Genomic DNA, 25,640 nt, shown 5'->3' with positions numbered 1-25,640 from the left:
ACTAGTTTCCCCAGGTTATCATTTCAAAAATTACTTCTGGTGTTTGCTATGCTATGCAAAATATTATTTTATAGATTTTTAACAGCTTTATTGAGGTATAATTGACATAATAAACTGTACATGTTTAAAGTGCACAGTGTGGGTAACTTTTGACATCCGATGAGACCATTGCCACAGTTAAGATGATGAATGTCTCCATTGCCCCCAAGTTTCCTTGTGCCGTCTTATTCTTTCCTGCCTGCCAACATCTCCCTCCCTTGGCAAACACTAACCTTTTCAACACTCTAGGTTATTCCTTGTTTTCTATATTTTTATATAAATAGAATGAGACAGCATATACTCTCCATCTGGCTTCTTTTATTCTGCAATTCCTCCATGCTGTAGGTGCATCAACCGTTCATTGCTTTGCACTTCTGAGTAGTACTCCATTGTAGGGGTACACCACAGCATCTATTCAAACGTTGATGGGCATTTGGGTTGTTTCCAGTTTTGGGTTTCCAGTTTTCATACAACTGCTATGAATATTCCATGTACAAGTGTTGGTATATGCGTGTGCTCTTACTTCTTCTGAGTAAATAGGGTGGAATGGCCAGATGCTACGGCCGTAGGTATTTAACACACCGACTGTCCCCCTGGCTTCCGAGGCAGCTGCGCTGCTGCGGGATCCGCCCCCAGCGGGCGGGCACGAGGGCCAGCTCCCCCGTGTGCCGCTGACCCCGGCGCTCTGGGCCTCCTTAAATCTACAGTAATTGGGTAGTAGTGTCTCACCGAGGTTTTAATTTGCATTTCTCTAATAACTAACGACATCGAGCATCTTTTTATGTGCTTATCCACATATCTTCTTCAGCAAAGTGCCTGTTTAAATCTTTGTCCGCTTCTGTGATTTGTTATTTGTATTATTCCGTTGACATGCCCTTATACGTTCTGGATACAATTTATCAGACGTATGATTTGAAAATCCTTCTCCCAACCTCTCATTTGTCCTTTTATTCTTCTCTTAATAGTGTCTTTCAAAGAAAATGTTTTGATTTTGATAAGTCTGTTGATCCATTTGTTCTTAGTATGGCTCGTGCCTTTGGTGTCACATCTATGAAATCTTAACTGTCTCAGGGTCACAAAGATCTTCTCCTAAGTTTTCTTCTATACGTTTTATAGTTTTAGGCTTTGCATTTAATTCTATGACAAATTTTGACTTAATTTTTGTATATGATGTGGATCAACGTTCATTTTTTAGCATATAGATATCCAATTATTCTAACACCACTTGTTAAAAAGACTTGTCCTTTTCCCATCAAATCGCCTTTGTACCTGATAAAAGATCAGCCGCCCGCAAATGTGTATCTGGTCTCTATTCTGCTCTAGTGATTTATTCACTTATCTTCATGCTAACGCCAGACTGCCAGCGTCAGTCCTCCAACCTTGCTCATTGTCAAAGTCGTCTTGGACACTCCAGGTCACGTGCATGCTGGGATCTTGGCTGGTGTTACACGGAATTCAGAGATCAACAGTGAGTCTTGCGATTCACGAACATGGTGTATTTACTTATTTAAATATTCTTTCATTTCCCTCCACAATGTTTTGCAGTTTCCAGAGTAAAGCGCTTTCGCATCTTTTGCCAGGTTAATCTCTAAGCAATTTATATTTCAGTGCCATTGTAAGTGGCCTGAGCACACCTTGGAGACCCTGAGGGTTTGATTCTAGGCCACCGCAATAGAGTATCGCGACAGAGTGAGTCACACACACCGCACGGAAGTCTAGTAAGTGTGCAACAGCACCATGTCTGAAAGCAACGTGTCTATCCTCACTAAAAATAATTCACTGCTGACGAATGCTGACTATCATCTGAGCCCTCCGCAAGCCATCATCGTCTTGCCGGTGGAGGGCGCTGTCTTTTCACGTCGGTAGCTGCAGGAGGTTGGGGTGGCTATGGCAACCTCTGAAAATAACTACCAAGTTTGCCACCTTGATGGACTCTTCCTTTCATGAAAGATGTTTCTGTGGAATGTGACGCTGTTTGATAGCATTTTATCCACAGCTGAACTTCTTCAAAATTGGAATCGGTCCTCTAAAACCCTGCTGCTGCTTTATCAACTACGTTTACGTAATCTTCTAAATCCTTTGTCATTTCAGCAACATCCACGGTACCTTTAGATTCCATCTCAAGAAAATACTTTCTTTGCTCACCCCCAAAAAGCAACTCCTCAAGTCTGATCAGGATTTGCCGCAATCCCGTCACATCTCTGGGCTGCACTCCTGACACTAGTTCTCCTGCTACTGACATCCGCGCTTGCCCCACGGAGGCCTGAAACCCTTAATCAACTTCTTCCAAACTCCTGCTAATGTTGATACTTTGACCTCCTCCCATGAGTCATGAATGTTCTTAATGGCATCTAGAAGGGTGAATCCTTTCCAGAAGGTTTCAATTTACTTTGCCCAGATCCATCAGAGGAATCACTGTCTATGGCAGTGATAGCCTTACAAAATGTATTTCTTAAGTAGTAAGACTTGAAAGTCAAAATTACTCCTTGATCCATGGCCTGCAGAATGGATGCTGTGTTAGCAGCATGAGAACATTAATCTCATGTGCATCTCCATCAGAGCTCTTGGGTAGCTAGGTACACTGTCAACGAGAAGGAATATTGCGGAAGGAATCTTTTTCTCCTGAGCAGTGAGTCTCAACAGTGGGCTTAACATATTCAGTAAACCACGCTGTAAACAGATGTTCTGTCATTCTGGCTTTGTTGTTTCACTTACAGAACACAGGCAGAGTAGATGTAGCATCATTCTGAAAGGCCCTAGGATTTCTGGAGCGGTGAAGGAGCAGTGGCTTCAACTTAAAGTCACCAGCTACACTGGCCCCTAATAAGAGAGTCAGCCTGTCCTTTGAAGCTCTGAAGCCAGGCACTGACTTCTCCTCTCCAGCTGTGACAGTCCTAGATGGCACCTTCCTCCACTAGAAGCTGTTTCATCGACACTGAAAGTCTGGTAGTGTAGCCGCTTTCACCAACGATCTCAGCTAGACCTTCTGGGTAACTTGCTGCAGCTTCTACATCAGCACCTGCTCCTTTCACCTTGCACTTCCATGTTACGGAGATGGCTTCTTCCCTTAAACCTCATGAACCAACCCCTGCTAGCTTCAGACTTTTCTTCTGCAGCTTCCTCACCTCCCTCAGCCTTCATAAAACTGAAGAGAGTCAGGACCTTGGTCTGGATTAGGCTTTGGCTTAAGGGAATGTCGTGGCTGGTCTGATCTTCTGTCCAGACCACTCAAACTTTCTTTATACCAGCAATAAGGCTGTTTTGCTTTCCTATAATTTGTGTGTTCACTGGAGTAGCATTTTAAATTTTCAGGAACTTTTCCTTTGCATTCATAACTTGGCTGTTTGGCATGTGACTCTTCCTTTCACTTGAACACCCAGAGGCCATTGTAGGGTTATTAATTGGCCTAATTTCAATATTATTGTGTCTCAGGGAATAGGGAGGCCCGAGGAGAGGGAGAGAGACAGGGGAACAGCCAGTTAGTGGAGCAGTTGGAACACACACGTTTGTTACGTTCACCATCCTACATGAGTGTGGGCCAGGGCACCTTGACACAATTACAATAGTAACATCAGAGATCACTGATCACGGATCACCATGACAAATACAATAATGAAAAAGTCTGAAATATTGCAAAAATCACCAAAACATGACACAGAGACATGAAGTGAACGTGGGCCATTGAACAAATGGAGCTGGCAGATTTGACAGCGTTGCCATAAACCTTCCATTTGTTAAAAAAAAAAAATGCATTATCTGTGAAGTACAATAAAGCAAAGCACAATAAAACAAGATATGCCTATAGTTTTAAAATTTCAATTTCAGATTTGCCGCTAGCATGTAGGAATCAAATTTATTTTTTATATTAATCTGTGTTTGCCGTCCATCTTGTTAAATTCACATATTAGTTCTAATTGCCATCTCATATATTCATCAGATACTCTGGACAGATAACCATATCATCTGCAAATAAATACAGTTTTACTTCTTTTCCAACTGGATGCCTAGAATTTCTTTTTCTTGCCTTATTCCACTGGCAGTAGTCTCCAGTTTACTGTTGAACCGAAGTGGTAAGAGCCGACATTCTTGGTGTGTTTCTCATCTCACAGGGAAGGAGATCAGTGTTTCTTCAGTCAATATGTTCACTACAGGGTTTTTGTCAATAACGTGGATCAGGTTGAGGAAGCTCCTTTCTTTTTTCCATTTCTTGAGAGATTTTACAATGAATGGCTGTTGGATTTTGTCAAATGATTTTTCTGCATCTATTGAGATGATCATATGACTTTTCTTATCATTTGTTAATATGCTTCATGGATTTTTTAATATCAAACTAACTTTATATTCCTGAACCCTAGTTGATCCTTCCCCCGTGCCCCCCCGCCACCCCCAGAGTCTGACTTTGTCGCCCAGGTAGAGTGCAGTGGCATCATCACAGCTCCCTGCAACCTTCAACTCCTGGGCTCAAGTGATCCTCCTGCCTCAGCCTCCCAAGTAGCTGGGACTACAGGTGTGTGCCACCATGTCTGGCTAACTTTTTCTATTTTTAGTAGAGACGGGGTCTCATTCTTGCTCAGGCTGGTCTCAAACTCCTGACCTCAGGTGATCCTCCCTCCTCAGCCTCCCAGAGTGCTAGGATTACAGGCATGAACCACCATGCCTGGCCAATCCTTTAATATAATGTTGGATTTGCTAAAATTTTGCTTAGAATTTTTGCATCTATCTTCATGAGGGATACTTATCTATAGCTTTCTTTTCTTGTAATGTCTTCGGCTGGTTTTCATATCAGGGTAATACCAGCCTAAGAGTTTGGAAATACTCCCTTTTCAACTTTCTAGAACATATTGTCTAGAATTGATTTTATTTTTTTCTTAAAGGTAGGGCAGGATTCAGCAGTGAAGCCATATAGTACTGGAGTATTCTTTGGGGGGTATATTTTAAACTGCAACTTGTATTTTAATAATTACAGAGCTATGCAGGTTGTACGTTTCTTGAGTAGTTTTTGTCTTTCAAGAGTTTGCTCATTTCATCTAAATTGTTGAGTTTAATAGCAAAGAGGTGTATAGAATATTCCCTTATTATCATTTTACTGTCCATATAATCTGTAGTGATGCCACATACCTCATTCCAGACACTGGCAATCTGTGTCTTCTTTGTCTTCTGATCTATCTGGGTAGAGGCTTACCAATTTTATTAATCTTATTAAAAAATCAGTTTTTGGTGTCATTAATTTTTTTCCTATTGTTTTTATGTTTCTTCTTTCATTTGTTTCCTCTTCAATCTTTATTATGTCCTTGCTTTTACTTATTTTGGGTTTAGTTTGCTACTGTTTCTCTAGTTTCTTAAGGTGGAAGCTGAGGCCATCAATTGAGACCTTTTCCCCTAACATATACACGTTTTTGGTGTATTTCCCTCTGTGCTTTTAGTAGCATCCTACAGATTTTGATACTTTGTGTTTTAATTTTCATTCGGTACAAAATATTTTCCAGTTTTCCTTTTTATTTCTTCTTGGAATCTGTGTTAGTTGCAAGCATGTTACTTACTTTCCAAATATTTGAGGATTTGCAGAGATCTTTTTGTTACTGATTCTTAATTTAATTCCATTGTGGTCAGAGGACATACTTATATCGCTGGAATCATTTTAAATGTATTGAGATTTGTTTTATGGTTCAGAACATGGTCTATCTTGGTAAATGTTCTTGCAAACCATACACATTCTGCCACCGTTGCGAGGAGTATTCTATAAACGTTACTTATGTGAACTTGGTGAAAAGTATTATTCAGATTTATCTCTGCCGATTCTCTAATTGTTCTGTCAACTCTTGAGATAGGCATACGGAAATCTCCAACTCTAACTGCGGATTCCTTTCTTTGACACATTATTCAGTATTTTTTCCTTTTCAGTTATTGGGTTTAAAGTCATATTTAGAAATGCCAATTTATGAATCAACAGTAACTTAAGCACTTTAAATACTTTAAAACACTCCACAGGATCTGATGTGAAGTGTTTCCATTACTGTTATTTTCATTAATATAAACATATAGACATTCTCTAATTTGGGATCTTATCTCCTCTTTGCAGAGGAGGAGTTTAAAAACCAGCAGCAACACCATTCAGAGCGGCAAAGCTCTGAATCCGTTTCCATCAAAGCAGTGAGGCTCTTGGGCAAGGCTGTCCCGCCGTGGAATGTTTCCAAACTAGTCTAGAGGTTCTAACGCAGCAGCTCAAAACCACAACATCACTGGCGTAAATATTTTCTTAGAAACGACAAAAATTAGTTTTAAAAGAATTTCAAGCGATATGTGGCAACGATGTCACAACGAGTGAAGAAGCAGGAACACAACTGAGTTGTGCGTGTGGAGCCACACCAGGGCGTAGCTTCGTCACGGTGGGGCCGGGGGAGGGTCACGTGCGTCTCAAAGCTGACAGTTGCTGTCTTTGAGTGGCAAGACAACAGGGGATTGTCCTTTTTTCATCACTCTCTTCTGTGTCTGCCGCATGCTCTGTAATAAACATGTACCACGTTTCCAGTCAGAGCAGATTTGAGGAGGGACACGTGTTCCCCGCGGAGCTGTGGGCAGTGGTGGCAGGCCTCTGCGCACGGCACCCAGGTGGGAGGGCACAGCTGTGGGCGGGGACGGACTGGGCAGAGCAGCGGGCAGCGGAGAGACAGTGAGGAGGACGCCGCAGCAGCGGCGGCGAAGGCCCGGGGGAAGGGCAGACGCGGGAGCAGAAGTGAGAGGCTGGGTGAGGGCCAACGAGAAGGTTCTGGTCCAGGAGCTCAGGGCGTGCGTGAGGAGCCGGGCCCGGCCTCCCCCAAGCCCCGCCATACTCCCACCCCACTCAGTGAGGCAGGGCCCAGCCCGAAAGGCCTGGGGACCACTTCCCCAGGACTCTGAGGCTGTCATGGGCCACGTGTGACAGCCAGGACGATCGCTACAAGTTATAACCAGAGTCCTCTCCAGAGCCATGGACAGTATCACTCCCGAGACCTGGAGCAGAGGTTCAGGTGCCCGGAGCGGGCCCGGGACCCTGTTCTCGTCCCAGACAAGTACCTTTTCCTTCCATCCAGGCGAGACAGAGGCAGCACCAGTGGGACAAGCCTGGGTCCGCAGAAGCCCCACTCTGGTTTCCCTGACCCTGGTGCTGGCCGCACGTGTGGGATTAGCCGGCGCAGGCCACGGACAACTTGCTCTACGGTAACCTGGAGGCTTGTTGAAAACACAGATTCCGGGGCCTCCCTGCAGCCGCTGTGACCCAAAATCTCCAGGCACGGGCCTGTGAGTCTGTGTGCAAAGTGTCACGGCCAGGCCTCCTGCCATGGGGCTCCTGGCTTCCCTTGTTAGCGACAGCCCCGCCCGGCACAAAGATGGAGACTTCTGTTTCTGGGCGTTAAGTGCACCTGCTGCCCTGAAAGTCCTGTCCCCGCAAGTCCCCAAACAGACTTGCACACACAGAGCAGGTATCCTGCTGTGTGCCCTGCTGAGCTCCCCTGACACGGAGGGTGTCCCCAAGCGCTGAGGATGAAGCACTTGCTGTGTGCTGGCTTGACACCGGCGGGTCCTGGGAGTTCGCCCAGCCGAGTGACCACAGTGTGGACTTCAATGCCCTCCCCGGGGGCCTGGCACCAGCACAGGGCAGGAATGAGTCGCCGGGATGCCTGCCTGTGAACTAGGCCTCTACAAAGGTGGAGCCGGTGATAAAAACGTAGACTCAAGTGAAACAAAGCAAAACACAGCAAACACAACAAACCCACGTGCTGGCAGAGGGAGGGGGGAAAAAAGGAAATTCAGTTTTCTCGGCCTATTTTCCTGGAGTATAAAACAAAAAGTCTCCTCTTGACATGTGTAACTTGGGCTCGTTCTCGCAAGAGACGGAGGGTCTGTCCACACTGCATGGGCTGTCGGGAAAATCCCAGATCTATAAATTTAGATTGGTTCACTGGGTCACCCTGTACAAGCAAAGGGACAACTTCCTCAGAGGCATGTGCCCTCAAACAGGACACGTGGGAACCCTACAAACAAAAAACATCTGCCAGTCACAAGCTCATAATCTAAACTTACAAACCCACAAGGAAACAAGCTACCATGAGCAAGAGTCAGGAGAAACCACAGTAAACAGAATTAGACTCTCCAAGAACTGCAGAAGATGAAATTACAGGATAGAGGCTACAAAATGAGCATATTCAAATGGCTTAAACATTTAAAGTTGTAATGTAAAATATGAGAAAATTACAAGATGCTAAAGTCAATCAGATTAAACCCCCAGACAAACATTTATAGGTCTAAGAAACACATATGGCAACTGAAATTGAAGTCCCCAGGAGTGGATGAAGCAGGGGGTAGACACATCTGAACAGCTGGTGACCTGGACAGAAAATGCTGTGGGTGCAGCACAGGGGACAGAGCCGGACACTACATGCAGCCAGGGGACGGGATGAGACGGGGATGTCGGGGGAGGGGACATTCCACAGCACGGCGGTGCCGACTTTCCGTACTTGATGGAAGACATAAACCCTCAGATTCGGGAATCACAACACATTGCTGGCAGGATAAATAAAAATAATCCACCAACTGATACACTCTCATGAACTGCTCAACCCCAAAGCCAAAAGGAAGGTTTTCAAAGCCAGGGGAGGCCACCCACAAAGGAATGAAAAACGGGCTTGGCGTAACCTGGAAGCCAGGACCCGGCGGCATTCCCCCTCCGGTCTTCTGAGAAAATGCTGACCACCGTCCGAGAGCAGAGGCAAAATGCAGAAACGTCAGACAGACAGAAACGAAGAATTTACGTTCACTGAAGGAAGCCGACTCCAGGAGGAAGCAAATTAAATCCAGAACGAGACAGAAAACTGGCCAAGTGTGGGGGCACAGGCGTGGCACGGCGGACCCGACAGCAAGAGCCGTTCGGAAAGCAAATCCGAGCGGCGGCGACTGTGCCGTGGTGGGAGGCCACAGGACGTGGCGCGTCAGGGTCCCGGCGAGGTTCCGGAGGAGAAGGGCACACTTTGGGCTCAAGTCCTGCGGGAGCCACCCAAGAACACGGTCAGAACGGCAGCCCACCCGCGGGAGAAGGCGGAAGGCGAGCCCGCCGTGTGGCCAGCGCACCACCGACCCGCAGGGCCCAGGGCGAGTGTAAGGGTCGAGGCTGTTGCAAGGTCTCCCCCTCAGAAAAGCAAAGGGACACGAGGGGGACGACCCCTCCCAGGCCACGCTGGGGACCTCTGTGCACGGTGCGTGCTCCTCGGGCAGAGCGGGGCTGTGGGCTGTGATGCGTCACACTTTGCACTTTGGCATCTGCCCGTCTGAAATGCCGTGACGGACACGGCACAGAAATAAACCGTCTCTCCTCTCACCGGCCCACCCCCGCCACGCTGCTCTCCGCCTGGCCCCCAGGGCTGCCGCCGGTCCCCACGCCTGCAGACCCTGGGTCCTGACGTCCCAGCCCCTCTTCCTCCTCGTCAAGTCCCATGTGGCTGCCCTGCTGCCTGTCCGCTGTGCTCCGGGACCCGCTCCTGCCCCACGCCCCGACCTCAACCCCTGGGCTGTGGGGGGACGTGGGGCGTAGGAAGCTCACAGTTGACCCACAGCCAGCCCTGCGCAGGGCCACCGAAGCCCCAGCTCTGGGTAACCCAAGCGGCACCCCCAGGTGTGGGTGATCCCCACACCTTCCCGTGAGGCAGGTGACACGAAACCCCACTTCACAAATGCTGCTCCCAGGGCGCCCAGCACATACGTGGAGACCCGAGGAGGCACAGCTGTGCCCCCGTGCTGCGGCCTCTTCCCCGGCCGGCTCTGCTCAGCCCTGATGTCACCTCCCTCAGGAAGCCTTCCTGGGCTTCGCCACCCATCTTCCTCCTGCGATGGCAGGGAAGCCACCCCGGCCCACGCGGAGCAGGCCCTGGCGGACGGCTGCCGACAGGCCAGGACGGAGCAGGAGACTGAGCGGCTGGAGCCTACGGGGGGCTGGAAGCTGGGGGAGGAAGAGGAAGAGGACTCTGTGGCTTACGCGACCCTCATGGTGCCCCTGCTGCCTGCCAGTTGTGACACTGTCCCTGAACAGGGCAGGTTCCCCGAGGAGACACAGTGGCTTGAAAAAGGCCCTGGAGCCCACGGCAAGAGTGGCAGCTGCCTGGGGGCCCTCGCTGATGGCCACAGGACGGACACCCAAGACACAGAGAACCACGGAGCCAGGGGACACGTGGTGAGTCCACGGGTCTTGGCCCCGAGAACACACCTCTTCCAAGCAGCTCCCCCAAATCGCTTCAGAATTCCCTGAAAGGCACATGCTACTCGACCCCGAAGTCACAGACCCGAGACCTCCCAGCCCAGCATCCTCGGAGGGGCCCGTGTGAGGTGTCCTGCCGGAGGCCTCTGGGACCAGCAGATTTGGGAAAGTCCCCTCCAGCCACCGGGGGCCTCGGAGCTCTGGAGGTGGCCCCTGGCCAACCCTGCCATGACTGTCAGATGAAAGCTGGGCGGTGGTGCAGCCACGCAAGTTTCATCAACGCGTGACACGGGTTGAGCACGGCCAGCTCGGGAGGGTCCATCCGCCTCAAGGAGCAGATGGGGTGAACTGGCGAGTGGGCAGCAGGCCACGGGGATGGTGGCGTGGCGGGGGACGGTGGCGTGGCGGGGGACGGTGGCGTGGCGGGGCACGGTGGCGTGGCGGGGGACGGTGGCGTGGCGGGGGACGGTGGCGTGGCGGGGGACGGGGCAGGCAGTGCCTGGCAGGGTCGGCTCCTTCAGGAATCCCTGGAGGAGAAAAGACTGTTCCGGGCAGAGGGAACAGCCACGGTGATACCTCTGAGGCAGGGACAGGGAGACAGGATGGCCAGTGTCCCCTGGTCCCTCTGGGCAGGAGGCTGCCCATGTCTGACGCCCACACAGTGAGTCCTCAGGACACCACGGGCAGCGGCCAGGCATCAACAATGGTCACCGTGTCCTCACAGGTGTCTGGGCCTTGCCCTGCGCTTCTCCCTTGCAGGCGTGTGGCCCGGTCCCCAAGTCCTCTGTGGGCATCGGTGACACTTCACTGCAGAGAAGCCAGCCCTGGCCGGGTCCCACTGCGCTCCTGCTCTGGACCGGTGGCTAAGTGGCGTTAATGCTCCTCTACCTCCCTGCCCGGGGCCAGGGGTTGGTGGGGAGCGCGGGGGCTGCAGCGTTGGGCGGGGGCTGGTTCCTCCCCTCTGCGGGACCACCCAGCCCACTCCTGCTGCAGGTTGGTCCGGGCTCTGAGCCTCCATGTGGGGACTCCTTCCTTCCCAGGTCCCCTTCCTGCCGCAGGAGGTCCCCACGTGGCCCCAGGCCTCGGGCCTCCCGACGCCGCAGCCCAGCCCTGCAAGGTGCCGTGAGCGAGAGGGGCTGGCGGGCGGGCTGCCGAGCCAGGGTCAGGGTGGCGTCTGCCCGTCCTGCAGGGTCACCCTCCCAGAAAGCACAGCCGGGCGAGGTCTGGTGCCCGCACGGGTGCTCACGCCAGGTCTCCTGGGAACAGGGGCTGTGGGGCTTTTCTGGTGGTGGCATTCCTGGGATTAGCACCCCTTTTTCCCACGCCAGGGCTCTCTGAGAGCCTGCATGGCAAGGAGGATTCGGGAGCATCAGGTGACCCACGGGCAGGGGCTGCTCGGGTCCCGGGGGCCGGGCCCGTGGCTCAGGCCCCAACACCCAGTGGCCCCGGGCTGGGCTGACTTCAAGCAGCGGGAAGGAGAAACGCTCCGTGTGGGAGCTCCACAAAGGGTGCCGACTCTCCCCACTGGAACCTCATTAGCATTCCGCAGGCGGCCCGCGGCTTAGTAACACCGAGCAGGCTGAATGGACGCACCGAGATCGCGCCCGCATTCAGGAAGCAGCGAGGCCGCCCCCCCAGCCCCCGGCCACGCCCGGCCGCCCATTAGCATGCACAGAGAGCCCCCATTTGCATCGGGACAATGGCCCTGCCCCCGAAGCCGGAGCCGCGGGGGCACCGGGCATTTGTTGGCACAATCACCCTTTGTGCTGCTCCAGTGGGCAGGCAGGGAGCGCGTCCCGGGGGCTCACCGAGACGTGGCCGGGCTGGCTTTGCCTGGGGCCTCGCAGGAGGATGCGCAGGAAGGCCCCAAGCGGGGAGCAGCCACAGCCCCTTTCCGGAACACTTCTGCCCCTGCACGGTGCGGCGTGGGGACCAGGTACAGGCCTGTCACCCAGCTACACGCTGGAGTGTGGCGGGCCTGTGAGCACAAAGGGGTGGGAGCAGCGTGGGCTTGTCACCTTCTGCCCTGCTTAAGACGGTGACAGTATCCTCACTGCCAACTGCCTACAAGCTGGAATGTTCTCCTGGGCCCTGGAATGTTCTGGTCAGTCTCAGGCCCTGGGAAGAGGTCTGAGAGGGGGAGGGACGGATTCAGAAATGACCAAAGAGCACAGAGGTCCCCCCTGCGCGGGGACGGGCGCAGGGACGGTACCAGCTCTGGACCCCATGTCTCCCGGCATGGGGGGTGGGCAGCGTCTGCAGACAGAGCCTTCCTGTCACACACAGGCCCCGGCTACGCAGCACGACTGAGGTGGGGCCTGGCTGCCAACAGCCACCGAGGGGACTGGCCCGTGCGGCCCGTGGAAGACGGCTGCTAGGGGAGAGGAGAGGGTCCCCCAGGCGGGGCCACCACAGGCACCTTTCGTGTCTGCGCAGCCAGCGGCCTGGGAAGAGCAGCGGCTGGTGAGACACGTGCGGTGGCCACAACCGTGGCTGCCCCAGTCCAGCCACCCGGGCTGCCGCGTGTGCTCAGCCTCCCTGGGCCTCGCCCTCCCGTCTGTCGGAGAGCCGCTCTGACGCGGGGGAACCCTTTGCTTGGGACTGGGGACGACCAGACAGACCCTGGACGGGCCGCGGTGCAACCCGCACGTTCTGCGGAGCGTGGCTCATCCCGGCCCCTCGTGAGCTGCGAGAAGAGAGGCGGGTCCGGGTCGTGAGGCCCACCTGGCCCCGCAAGGCCCCGCAACCTACCCAGGCCCAGGCGCCTTCCTGCAGTGCCCATCCCTGCCACCCTCCCCCCAGACTCCCCGACTAGGGCCCAGAGAGGCCACCCCGCCACGTTGCAAGCACAGCACGTGGGCTCTGCCAGGGGGAAGCCTGGCCACAGATTCGACAACGCGCCTTCCCCCGGCACCGCCAGCCTGTCCTGTCATCCGTCTGAGCTCCCCTCTCAACAGAACACGTGGCGAGCCCCCTCCTCAGGAAAAACTGAGGGGGAAGCAGCTAGAAAGTGTCCAGAAGTTTCTAGAAGCCCCACCCTCCGTCCATCCCTCATTAGCAGAGACCTCAGCCCCAGGAGAAAACTCGCTCAGCTTCCCAAAAAAGGCAGTGATGTGTACACGTATGGGTGGGCGGGGGGTGCCCAGGGAGAAGGTTCTGGCAGCGGCAGGGTGGCCGCGAGGCTCCGGGGCAGAGCGCAGCATCCGGGCCGGCCCCACCCGCCACGCCGTGCCGGGGTCCTCACCAGAACTGTCGTAGCCGTCGACAGAGAAGTGGTCTGGCCTCCGCTCTTCCGGGGGGTCACACGTGATGTGGGGCACAGTGAGCATCTTCTCTCCGGGGCTCACCCCGTTGTCCTTGTCCAGTTTGAACTTTTTTTTCTTGACCTAAAAAAGGTGATAAATTGGTGACTCCTGGCACTCTCGGCCAAGCCCTCCCCTGACCTCAGAGTGCTGCGGTGGGTGCCATGCCGCCGGGACCGGGGGCCCCGGGCAAGCTCCAGCGCCCTCCGCGGGGCCAGGGTGGAGCCGCACGGGCCTCCTGAGGGCTTGGCCTGGCCCCTGCGGTGGGGGGCGGGGGGCACAGTGCGGCAAGGGCAGCAGACGGGAAACGGGTGGACAGGGGAGTGCCTGAGATGGTGCTGGCAGGCGGTGACGAGGGCCGTGGCCAGGGGAGGACCAGAGCACGTGAGGGGCACCGACCGGGGTCCAGCAGGGCCTGTCTGGGGAGGGCACCAGTGGCGGTGAGCGAGCAGGCTGGGTGGAGGCCGGGGAGGGTGTCCCGGCAGAAGGAAGACAGACCCGAGGCTCAGTGGCGGCTGGAGGCCGGAAGGCCAGGTCTCCCCAGCGAGGGTGTGTGCTCGGCCCAGGAAGGGGGTGATGCCAGGCTCAAGCCCAGCTTTCATCCACCGCCAACGCCGTGCCACAGGCCTCCTGCCCTGAGCCTGCCTGACCTCCCCCACCCTGTGACCTCGAGACCCTCTGCCCCGCGTGGCCGCCTCGCCCAGCTGGCAAAGCCCGCCGGCAAGGCCCTCTCAGGAGCTTCCTCGCCAGCTCCGGCCAGAACTCGGCCTTGGAGCGGACGGTCCTACGTGCCCCCACACCTGGGGACGTTGGACGGCAGGGACTCAGCATGGGCATACACCCCAGCGCCTGGACACTGAGCTGAAACACCGAGGACAGAGCACCCCAAAACCCCGGCTATAAGCCGTGGCCTCCTCAGCCTCTCCCTGCTGACTGGCAGCCCTGCCCTGGCGTTTCAGCTCGGGGGGCCGCTCACCATGACAGACTTCTTGGGCTTGGGGCTGGGGGACAGCAGGGCGGGGCTCCGGGAAGGCTTGCGGACATAGATCTTCCAGGTGGAGGAGTCGGGGCTCTCGGCAGCGTAGCACCTCCATGCGGTCTGGAATCGGTGGGGGGGGAGGCCGTCACCTGTCAAGCCATCCACTGGGGGCCTGGGGGAGCTGCGGCCCGAGTCCCATTCCCCAGGGCCCGGCCCTCCCCTCAGAGTCACCCGGCCTGAAGTGGTCCCAGCGCACGGCCCCCGCCCTGACGTCCTTCCTGCACCCGGCAGTTCGCTGCGTCACCCCCGATGGTGACTCTCAGCTCAGACGCCTCACTTCACCTGTGAGCCCCACCCGCACAGCGCCACCCCCGCCGTCCTGCGGACAGGCCCACGCCCCACCCAAGCACAGGCTGCGACAGCGAACGCAGGGGACACACAGGTGCACACCTGGCAGCCCAGGCCTCAGCCAGGAGGGGCTGCGGAGGGGCCGCTGGGGCCTGTGTGGGCGTCAGGCAGGGGCAGGGTCCCTGGGGCTGGTGGGAGGTGAGGCTGAGCCCCTCCCAGAAGTCCCTGAGGGCCACTCTGCTGGTGGGGGCCTCTGGTGGCACATGGGTGAAGCTCTTAGCTGTGCTCTAGAGAGTCCCCCTGGGAGCCACCATGCAGGACAACCCGGAGGGAGCCGAGGGGAGGCCGTGTGGAGTCCACATGGGCAGGGATGGGGGTGCTCCCGAGCCTCTTATGAGACGGGGCAAGTGGAAAAGGTGCCTGCACGACGGGGGCTCCTGAGTGACAGTGATGTCACCGTGATGACCGCCCTGGGCAGACACAGTGGCTGAGGAGGGGCACGTGCGGCCCCCACTCCCACAGGCGACGGGCAGCCAGGAGGAGGCCGCAGCCCGGCCTTTCTGAGGCCGATGCTTCCCGTGCACACACTGGGACGTCCCCATCCCCTGACACCCCAAGTCAGGCACCGCCCACCACCCACTGCCGCTCTGTCGTCTGCGGCCCCAGGTCCCGCCTCCCCGGTGGGTGTGGGGTGGCCGGAGGGAGCCCCAAGTTTGCAGGATGTGGGGCTCAGGGAGCAGCGTCAGTGCTCGCAGGGCCTCCGCTGTGCTGCCCGGCGGCCTGAGGCGGGTTTGTGGGCCTGACTGTTTATGGCCTCCCTGAGACCAGGCCGTGAAACCAGGCCCGAGGTGGGGGCCCAGCCCCGCCAGCCCCACCAGCCCCGCCAGCCCCGCGGCCCAGCTTTATGGACGCGGCTGGTGTTTCCTTCCTGCTCGGGTGTGACGTGCAGGCGCCAGACACTTGGCTCTGACGTGCTCGACGAGCGAGGCGGAGACCACGGCTGAGCCACAGCCCCGACAGCCACCACCCCGCGCCGGGGCCCTGCCTGGGCAGAGTGGTCGGGACACTGAGGCCTGTGGGGGGCCCAGACCTCCCCTGGGGGGCATTCAGCTCAGGGCCCCCAGACTGGACACCCAGCCACTGCGCCGGGCAGAGGGCCACGTCCACAGCCGAGTGCTGGCCCACACGCTAGGCCCCGCAGCCCCCGCAGCAGCAAAGGCCCCAGGGACACGGCCTGTGGACGGTTCTCACACCTGAGTGAGTTTCTGTCTACGTCAAAGGCCGCCCAGTTCCCCGGTGCGTCTCGGGCTCAGGGCTGCCAGCGCCCACCCTCTGCAGAAACTCCCTTCCCCGGTTGCCCTGTGGGCCCAGGAGGCGGCCCGTGCTGTCCACTGCTGGTCCTTGGCTCTTGTCAGGTGGCCCCAAGGGGTGCTGGGCCCGTCTCCCCTGGAGGACAGCCACCGGGGGCCCTGGACCCCCGCCCTCCCTGGCTTAGCCCTGCGGCAAGCAGGGGCCGTCCGGATGGAGGGGGAACAGAGGGGACAGTGGCAGGACCCCAAGGCTGGCCAGGGCAAGGGACCCTGGGAGCCCATCCTGTCTAATTGTGGAGCTGCCGCAGTTGCACCTCGTCCCCAGCCCGTGCGGTGTGACCCTCAGCAGGGGCCGCCGTGGAGGGAGACGGGCTCCCAGGGCCCTGTGCCGCCCTGCTGCCCAGGCAGATGCCCCACGAGCACAGCGCCTCCCGGGCCGAGACTTTCCCACTGACGCTGGCTTTATTTCCCCAGGCGGACACGTGGGTTGCAGAAGACAGCGATGACAGCGACCACGGCAACCAGGGCCACGCAGGGACTGCACCTGAATGAGCGAGGCCGCCGCTGGGATCTGCCGATTGAAGTGCTTCTGCCTCTGCTTCTGCTGGACCTTCAAGGCGAACCCGGAGCCGAGAATGCCCTGGGAAGGAAGGGAGCGGAGGCTCACGTCCACACGGGCTCATGTCCACACTGCACAGGACCCAGCTCGCAGGACATGGATGCCGGGTCACCAGTGAGGGAAAGCCAGGCCTGGCCCATGCTGGAGGCCACGCCCGCGGGGCCGGCACCTGTGACCCCGCCCGGCCTGCCCGGGCCGTCGCGGAGACAGAAATCACACCGCAGGGGTCATGCAGGGAGGGCCCGGCCCCAGGAGGGGCCAGAGCCTCCCCTACCCGTTCCCGGAGACCGCGGGGGCCGGGGAGGCCTGGCCCTTCCTCACGCACCCAGCAGTGAGACAGCAGCCCCAGCCGGGACAGCTAGTGAGGCAGCGAGGACACGCCCAGCAGCTGCGAGTCCCCCGTCAGTGCAGGGCACGGAGCCGTGCACACGCCCGTGGTGTCACGTCCACATGTGTGCGTGTGCCTGTGACACACACACACACAACAGGCACAGGCACCGGCACACGCACTAGCACACCTACACACAGTACACAGGCACACACACAACACAGTATACACACACCGGTGACACCTGCACACACACATGCATATGTGCACAGACACATACTATATACACGTATAACATATGTACATGTACACATGACACACGACACACGTGTGCTATATAAATATGTACATAGACACGCACATGATACAGTGTGCACACGTGTAACATACAGTACAGGACACATCTATACATGATACATACACATAACATCAATACACGCAGCACACGTATGTACACGCACATCACACACACACACACACACACACACACACACACACAGTGGGCTAGAAGAGTTTCACTCGCACGGTCTGATTTCTGCAAAGGACTTGGAATGAAGCCCCTGCGGGGCCACAGTGCGGGGCCACTGCTCCCTCTCTGGGCACAGACCCTGCCCTGCGGTGACTCGGTGACACGGCATTGGGCGGGGCTCCCCCCTCCGCAGGCCCACACCCCACACTGGCTACGAAGGACCCCACACTGGCTACGAAGGACCCCGCAGGGCTGGGGGCAGGGGCCGTGCCGGGGGAAGGGCCGTCCCAGCTCTGAACAAGCCGCCTCTGCAGGGGGCTCCGCCCGGGGGCCGTGGAGCAGCGAGACAGCCCCGCGGCACCTACCGCCGGGAGCGCGAAGAAGGAGATGGCGAAGACAGAGAAGCAGGAGGCGATCGTCTTCCCGACCCACGTCTGGGGCACTTTGTCCCCGTAGCCAATGGTGGTGACCGTGACCTGCAGGAGGGGACAGCGGTGAGCAGCGCACGGGCCCAGAACAGCGGGAGGGCCACCGGCCTGGACAAACCCACCCCTCGATGAGCAGAGACGCCTGGAGACCCCAGCCACCAGGGCGCATGCCGTGCCGCTCAGCGAAGCCCCGGGAACCACGCGGCAGCGCGGAGCGCCCTGGCCGGGGCCCTCGGGGCCACACGTGGCACACGGCCCGCCAGGCACAGACACGCAGGCCCGGGTGCCCCCTGCACGGAAGGCCGGGCATGGCGGCTGAGCAACCCCACCAGGCAGGGCCCCAGTAGACAAAGAGCTGCGACTGGGATGACGTGTCACCTCCTGACACCCCCTGGGGCACCCGATGCTTCATCCTTCCTCTTCTCTGAGAGCAGGAGATGAAGCTCGCACCTCCCCCTCAGCGGGGAACCACCGGCCCAGGCACGTGCTGGGACAATGGGAGCCAGGGGCTGCCCCCACCTCCTGCTGGCAGCCAAGGTTTGCTCCTTGGGCCTCAGGGCCAGCCTGACAGTGACAATCTGCAGGACTGGAGAGCGCATCATGGCTGGGGCCAGGTCTGCTGTGCCCCCGTGGTGCAGCCGTGTGGCTACTTGGGGACCTCGTGGAGCTGGCTGTGAGCCTGGCGAGGACAGCCGGCCGCCCCCAAGACACAGCTCGTCCTGTGGACACGTGGACTCATGCCCGGCACACGGGGGCAGCAGGCACGGCGGCCCAGGCCGGCCCTGCAGCTGGGAGAGGTCTGCAGCCCTATCCTGGGCACCCTGCTCGGGACAGCCCGGCATTTGCCCCCATGGTACCTCCAGTCAAGGCCGCGTGACAACCGCCTCACCCCTCACAGGCCCGGGGAGGCTCCCAGCTGAGAGCACCGCGGGGGCCCGTTCGCCCCCTGCCCGCGGCCAGTGCAGACGACGGCAGCGCCAGGAGGCCCTTCCAACCGACCCACGCGAAGGCAAGGACAACAGCCGGCCACGCTGGGCTGCCCCGTGCTTTCCACCCGCCACCCGGGAGGAGGGAAGCAGGGAGGGGAGAAGCCCCGGGGCCACAGCCGGACAGGGACGCACACGCGTGGAGAGAGACACAGAGCCGTGCACAGCACATGCGACTGCTCAGAGCTGCTGGAGCAGCAGGCATGACCACATTGCAGGAGACCGGATTGTACCGACCAGCACCCTAACGTGTTGGAAAGCGACGTCTGAATTTCGGGGGAACCAGGCAACGTCCCAGGCTGCCACTGGGACCCCTGGGCCCAGCGCTGTGCCCTGAGGGCACTTCTGCGGAGGCCGCTCTCAAGCCGCCTCCCCCAGCTGCCTGCACGAGCCTCTCCTGCAGCGTCGCCGTCCGGGAGACACGCGTGTGCCCCGCACGCAGGCGTGGCGCTCACAGGACGCGTCCACTGCCAGGCCCTTGAGCGGACATCAGCCCCGGGTGTGTGGGCGCACGCTCGCTGCCACGCCTCAGAGACCCAAACACACGCTCACACACACCGAAACACGCGACTCCACGTGCCAAGGCCACAGGAAGGCACACGTGCATCTGCATCATGCACATACAACACAGCAAGGTCACGCACGACGGGGGCTGGACTCCATGTCTGAGCCTGACAGTCTCAGGGCACGCTGGGCCCAGACACCTTGAACACGTGCACGTCCCTGGGACGCAGCCAGCACCCGCAGGGTACAGCCAGGCCACCCCGGGGCCACAGGCAGGGCTGACAGTGGGCTGGCGGACGGGGGGCCCTGAGGGGGCCTGGAGCCCCCCCGCTGGCACGGTGTCCTCCGCAGAGGGCCTGCGCCCACATGCAAGGGCTGGGCGGACGTGGGGTTGTGACACAGGGGCTCTGAGAGCAGGGGCCTTGCCTGCATGGGGGGTGACTTCACCCGGCAGCATCACAGCCCAGAGGGCTTGGGGGCAGCTGCCCAGGGCACTCACATGTCCACCAGCCTGTCACACGGATGCTCACTGGGCCCACGGCAAGGCCGAGACGGCGCACAGAGGTGGCCAGGAAGGGCCTGAGCAAAGCTGGGAAGTGGGTGCCCTGGCCGGTGGCTCTCAGGCACCTGTGTTCCAGCCTCCGGCTCGGTCGTCTCAGGAGGACGGTCACTCCCTGCTCAGCGAGAATGTGCTGCTTCCCACGTGTTCATCCAGTGACCTCCTGGTCACCCCCCAAAACACTGCTGGTGACCCGGTGGCTCCTCTGACACCTGAGGCCACGGCCACCCCTCCACTCCCGGTTCTGCTGTTGCCCTGCACGTGGCCTGTCACAGCCCTGCATGCCCCAGTGCACCCACCTGGCCACGGGGCCTGAGGGGCAGCCCGGGGGTGCCGAGTCCCACTCATCTGGGGGTCCCTCTGCCAGCACCCGGTCGGGGGACACAACCGGGCCCGAGAGAGAAGGGGTAGAAGGGCCACCCCCCGGGGCAGGAGCCCATCTCGGCTCACAGGCAGGGCCAGCGACAGCAGCGCCAGGCTTGGCGGGGACACGCTCGCTCCCGCCCGGCACGAGGACGTGCGTGTCACCACCCAGACAGAGGAAGGTGTGAGAACCCAGCTGTCCTCCCGGGGCCAGACTTCCCAGAAACTTGCAGAAACGTACGTTCTTCTTTCAGTATTTTGTTTTGTTTTGTTTTGGAAAACGTAGTAACTTTTCATAAAATTATTTTATTTATGTAAACGTATAATGAGTCTATTACCTTAATAAATATGGAATCATTTAAAAAATTTCTCAGTTTTATTAAATATAGAGCATACACCCCCCCACACACGAGTTCCCTGTTCAGCAGCTCCCTGGCCCCGGCCCGCAGGCCCCTCCGCACAGAGCTGGCCCCGCCAGGACCAGACAGCGGCCGCAACCGTGTCGCGAACGGCGGGGGCGGCACCCCGGCGCCTGCAGACTCTGCCGGCTGCACGACACGTGCTGATGCCACTTAATATTCAATTTTTTAAAAATATTTAAAAATGATTAATTTTTAAATAAAGGTATCATATTTTAACTTTTTAAAGAAATCTAAATTACAGCAAAAAGTCCATAATGAAAGGGGGGAGGGGCTGAGGCCCCCTGTGCAGACAGGACTGCGGAAAGGTCTGGGGGCCCCACGCTGGGCCTGGCTGGTCAGCAGGAGCCGGCCAGGCCGGGAGGAAGGCTGGCTCCACGCAGTGCCCCGGGGTGCGCCCCGCCGCGGACCCTCCTCGTCTGTTAACGAGGCCATGCCGGGGAGCGGCCCCTCGGCGAGCTGCTTGCTGTTCCTGGACGCACGGACACAGGCAGCTCGGGAATGGGCTGCTCTACGGGCGCTGAGCCGGGAAGTGCCGGCAGCCGCCGTCGAGAATGCAGAGCTACATGTCTCCTGGGCCAACAAACGGAGGGACACGGACCCCCGCGGTGCCTCGCGGGGGCGCAGGCCACCCTGGGCACACCCGGGCCATTTGCGCCCAGGACAGGAACCGTGGGGTGAACTGGGGCCCACGCCCTCCTGGTGGGGCAAGTCCACCGTGTGTCACCATCAGGGCTTGCGAGCGCAGGGCCGGCCTGGGGAGGGGAAGCCGTGGCCGGGCGGGGGCAGGGCTGTCTCCACGGCAGCCACGCGGGGCACGGCCTCCCCGGGCTCTGCCAGGCCAGGCGCTCGGTTCCAAAGGGACACCCAGTGCTGGCCCCGCATGGGGCTGCCCAGGAGCCCGTGGCCTGGCGCGTGGGAGGAGGCACGTGGGGACGGTGCTGCCCGTGGGGCCGAGGGGAGCAGTCGGTGCTCTCTGGACAAAGATGAGCACAAACACGCACCCCGAAATAAAACTGCTTCCTTTCAGCAGGAAAAAGTCAGCACACGAACACAGATCCACCCGGGCCTGGGTCTTCTTGTCACGTGAGTCCATCTCACTCTGAAAACCCTGGAGCCCAGGCCGGGCGGGTCCCGTGTCCTGCCCTGGTGTGGTGCAGGTCACCCACCGTACCCCAGCGGGACGAGGACACGCAACGCTGTGCTGTGGTGGAGGGGCTGTGCCGGCACCATCACCACACCCCCGCGGGAGTCAGTGCCCCTTCCGTCCCCTCCTCCCGAGCAAAACTGGGAGCCCCACGCAGACGCTGCCACACGGGCACGTCCACCCCGCACACGGCTGGGCGCAAGGCCCCAGGTGCTGGTGGCCCAAGTGATTGCACCCTGGGGACTCAGCTCAGGTGTCACCTCTTCAGGGAGGCCTCCCCCCATTCTCAGGTCCAAGGCTGTCCCCTCCAGGGACATGCCACGGGGCCACCCGCACACCACCCCGTGCCAGCCACGGCTCAGAGAGCAAGACCAGGGCGGCCTGAAGCCCTGCCAATGCCCAGCGCAGAGCGGACCCCACGCTCTGGGCCCGGACAGGGGACCGGCAAACGAGGTGGCCCAGCCTCACCAGGAGGCCCCAGCGCCGAGGGAAGTCTCCACGGCAAAAGGACCAGTTGCTGCCTCTGGGATCGTGGTCCCCACAGAGCCCTCCCAGCAAGCCCCACATCGGCCCAGGAGGCGGGCTGCCATCTGCCTGCTCAGCAGAAAGGGAAACTGAGCCACAGAATGATGCTGTGCTTTGCCCCAGTCCCAAGGCCTGTTCAACGGTGCCGCTGGCCTTGCCCAGGAAGCCGACCGTGGCCTCCCCGCCCAGCCCAGGGGAGCCAGTCCTGCTCTGCTGCCAGCCGCCAGCTGTGCCCAGGCCCTGGGGGTCCCCGGAGTCCAGGACTGAGAAGGCTGGACAGGCCACAGCCGCACACACCGCGAAGGGATGCCGGGGGAATGGGCAGGGCCCACCCGAGGACCAGCAGGGCTGAGCACTGTCACTGGGCCGTAGCAGCCCCAAACCTGTTAGTGTGAATTAGCTTCCGTAGGCCACCAACTGGCATTTGGCTTTGGGGAATGCCGAGAGACCCGTGGCTGGCAATGTCCTTCCAAGATTTACGACCAACCCTTACGACCAGCGTTACGTGTCCCGGCCAGGTGCCCGGCACCCCAGGCTCATCTGTGCATTCGCTGACCTGACTCCCCAGCAATCCGCAGAGCTAGGTGTGTCATCTCACACGCACTTCACAGACGCCCAGAGAGGGTGGGTGACCTGCTGGGGCACCAGCTGGTCAGTGGTCGGGGTGGGAGGTCCGGCCCCCGTCACCCCACCTCCTCCTGGTTCAGTGCTTCGCGATGCAACTGTTTCTTTTCCCTTTGCCTGAAGAGTAGCTGGAAAGGTCTGTCCTGAGTCTCTGAGCCCTGAGACTTCTGAGGGCTCACCCTCTACCCCAGGAGAAAATGAATCTTGTGTGCCACCCTCACTGGGCCTGCCACATCCACACAGAATTTCCACAGTCACTGGCCTGGGGTCAGTAGGTACATGATGACAGACCTGCCTTGTGGACTCCTATTCATCCTACAAAACCTGGCTGTAAAGTCCCTCCTTAGGGAGAGCCCTCTGGCCGGGGTCCTGCAGACCCTGTTCACAGCTGCACAGCAGCCCCAGGCAGAGGAAGGGCCCCGGTCTGGGTGGGGTCTGTGTGCCGGGGCGGGGGCCTGGCCCCGCCACGCCTGGTCCACAGGGCTTCCCCAGCCTAAAGGAGGTCCTGACGCCAGCCCTTCCCGCTGGACAGGCCCACAGGGCTCACGTGGGACTGTCTGGGAGGCCCCACCTCTCCTGGCCCACGCCCCATCCCCCACCCCGCACAGGCCGGGGAGGACTCGGGACCGCCCGGGGCGGGGGGAGAAACCGTCTGAGCCTCCAGGTGAGGACTGAGCGAACAGCGAGCAGCCAGACTCTATTTTAAAAGGTGGCTGGGACGTAGGGATGGGATTCCAGCTTTTTACTCTCAATTCTAAATTTAGACGCAGGGGCAGGGGGGTAAACAGAGCCCGCAGCCTCCTGTGTGCAGAGACCCCCGGGCCCTGAACAGAGGAGCCCGTGTTTGCAAAAACTGCTTTTCCTCTGCTCAAACTTGAACACAAACAAACGCATTTTGTTCCAAGGGCAAAGAAAAAAGTCTTAAATCCTCCCCAAGTGCCTTGGCGGCCAGGCGCGGGCGCCACGCTTGGGGGTGAAGGAGGTCTCGCGTCCGAGTTGGCATCTCCACGTGGGGGAGGGGGACAGGAGGGGTCGCCCAGCCACCGAGCCAGCACCTTCACCTGACAGCTGTGGAAACTGAGGCCCAGCCAGGGGAAGGACCTTCCCACCAAGCCCTGGGACACCCGCCACCCTGTGCTGCATGCGTCCCCCTCGATTCACGCCCACCCGGCCCCTCAGAACGTGCTCTTATTTGGAAATAGGGTCTTCAAAGATGTAGCTAAGGGTCTCAAGATGCGATCATCCCAGACCATCTGGGTGGGCCCTAAGTCCAATGACAAGCGTCCCTGTGCGAGAGGAGAGAGGCAGAAGGGATGAAGTGGCCACAAGCCCACGGACACCTGGGGTCAGCAGAGCTGGAAGGGGCAAAGAGGTTGTCCCCGAGCCTCTGGAGGGAGCGTGGCCCTGCCGACACCTCGATTTCAGACTTGTGGCCTCCAGACTGAAATAACTTTCTTCTGTTTCAGGCCAGTTTGTGGGGCTTTGCTGTGGCAGCTCCAGCCCTATCTTGGGGTGCATCTGAGGAGCGAGGGGTCCACAGAGCCCAGGCGAGGCCTGGGACGGACGCAGCGTGGAGACGGGAGGGGCCCGGCCTCCGGGAAGCCGCCCGCCCACAGGCGCCCACAGGCGGGGCTCGGCCGTGCCAGGGCTCTCCGGGGCTCTCCCACCCATGCCTGTCTGCGCTCCCCGGTGGGGTGAGGGAGGCCGGGACAAAGGAACCCGAGAGGAAACAACTGCTCGGGGTGCAGTTGCGAATTGGCAACTGGCTTTGGAGCCCCATCTGGGCTGCCCCGTCTTGCATTTCTCAAGCTCTGTCTGTCCGCAGAGCGCCAGGAGCACAGCCCATAACTCAAGCCGCAGGGGCTGCTCCCCCCGGACAGCTGCAGGGGCAGCTGAATGGGAGCGTTTGCCCCAGAGCCCCAGGCGGGGTGGGGGGGCCGGGGGGACCGGGGCCTCGGGCCGGCGGGAACAATGGCCAGGGCACACGGTGGCCCAGGCGCGGGCTGCAGCTGACGGCGCGGGCCGGGGCACCGGTGCCAAGCCGGGCACAAAGGGGCCGTGTTCCCGGCCAGCGGGCGGATGTTTGCACAGGTGTGGGAGTGGAAGCGAGGCTCTGCCACGGGCGGGGGCTGGGAGTAGCCTCCGCTGCCCGCAGCACCAGCGGGCGGCCAGGAAGGCAGGCAGGGCAGCACCGAGGCTGGGCACCGCCTACGGGCCTGCCGCGGGCCATCACCTCTGGCTTCTGCTGTGCTGTCGGGACTCATCCCCACCCTGCCGGGGTCCTCCCGGACCGGCAGCCTGTGCCCCACGCAGGCCGGCCCTGCCCCACTCCCAGCGGGCAAGCTCCTTGCCCGGGGCCTGCTCACGCCTGCTACGCTGGGGCCTCCGGGGACACGGGACATGGGCTCCAGGAGGACAGGCAGAGGCCAAAACTGGGGTCTGCCCCAACCTGGGAGCTGTGTCAGC

General features: G+C 59.1%; 1 protein-coding gene across 1 annotated transcript in view; it reads right to left on the bottom strand.

Moving 5' to 3' along the window:
* KCNQ1 (potassium voltage-gated channel subfamily Q member 1) overlaps positions 1-25,640 on the bottom strand; it is a 292,046-nt gene that overhangs the window by 226,908 nt on the left and 39,498 nt on the right. The window contains exons 6-9 of the mRNA XM_045558459.1: positions 17,985-18,095; positions 16,748-16,843; positions 14,543-14,665; positions 13,509-13,650 (exon numbers count right to left, since the gene is read on the bottom strand). Of these exons, the coding sequence (XP_045414415.1) occupies positions 13,509-13,650; positions 14,543-14,665; positions 16,748-16,843; positions 17,985-18,095 (472 nt within the window). The remainder of the gene's footprint in view (positions 1-13,508; positions 13,651-14,542; positions 14,666-16,747; positions 16,844-17,984; positions 18,096-25,640) is intronic.

Source organism: Lemur catta, chromosome 7, assembly GCF_020740605.2.
Source record: "Lemur catta isolate mLemCat1 chromosome 7, mLemCat1.pri, whole genome shotgun sequence".
In the NCBI taxonomy this organism is placed as follows: domain Eukaryota; kingdom Metazoa; phylum Chordata; class Mammalia; order Primates; family Lemuridae; genus Lemur; species Lemur catta.
Note: the sequence above shows the minus strand (reverse complement) of the source record. Positions and strands in the feature narration are given on the sequence as shown.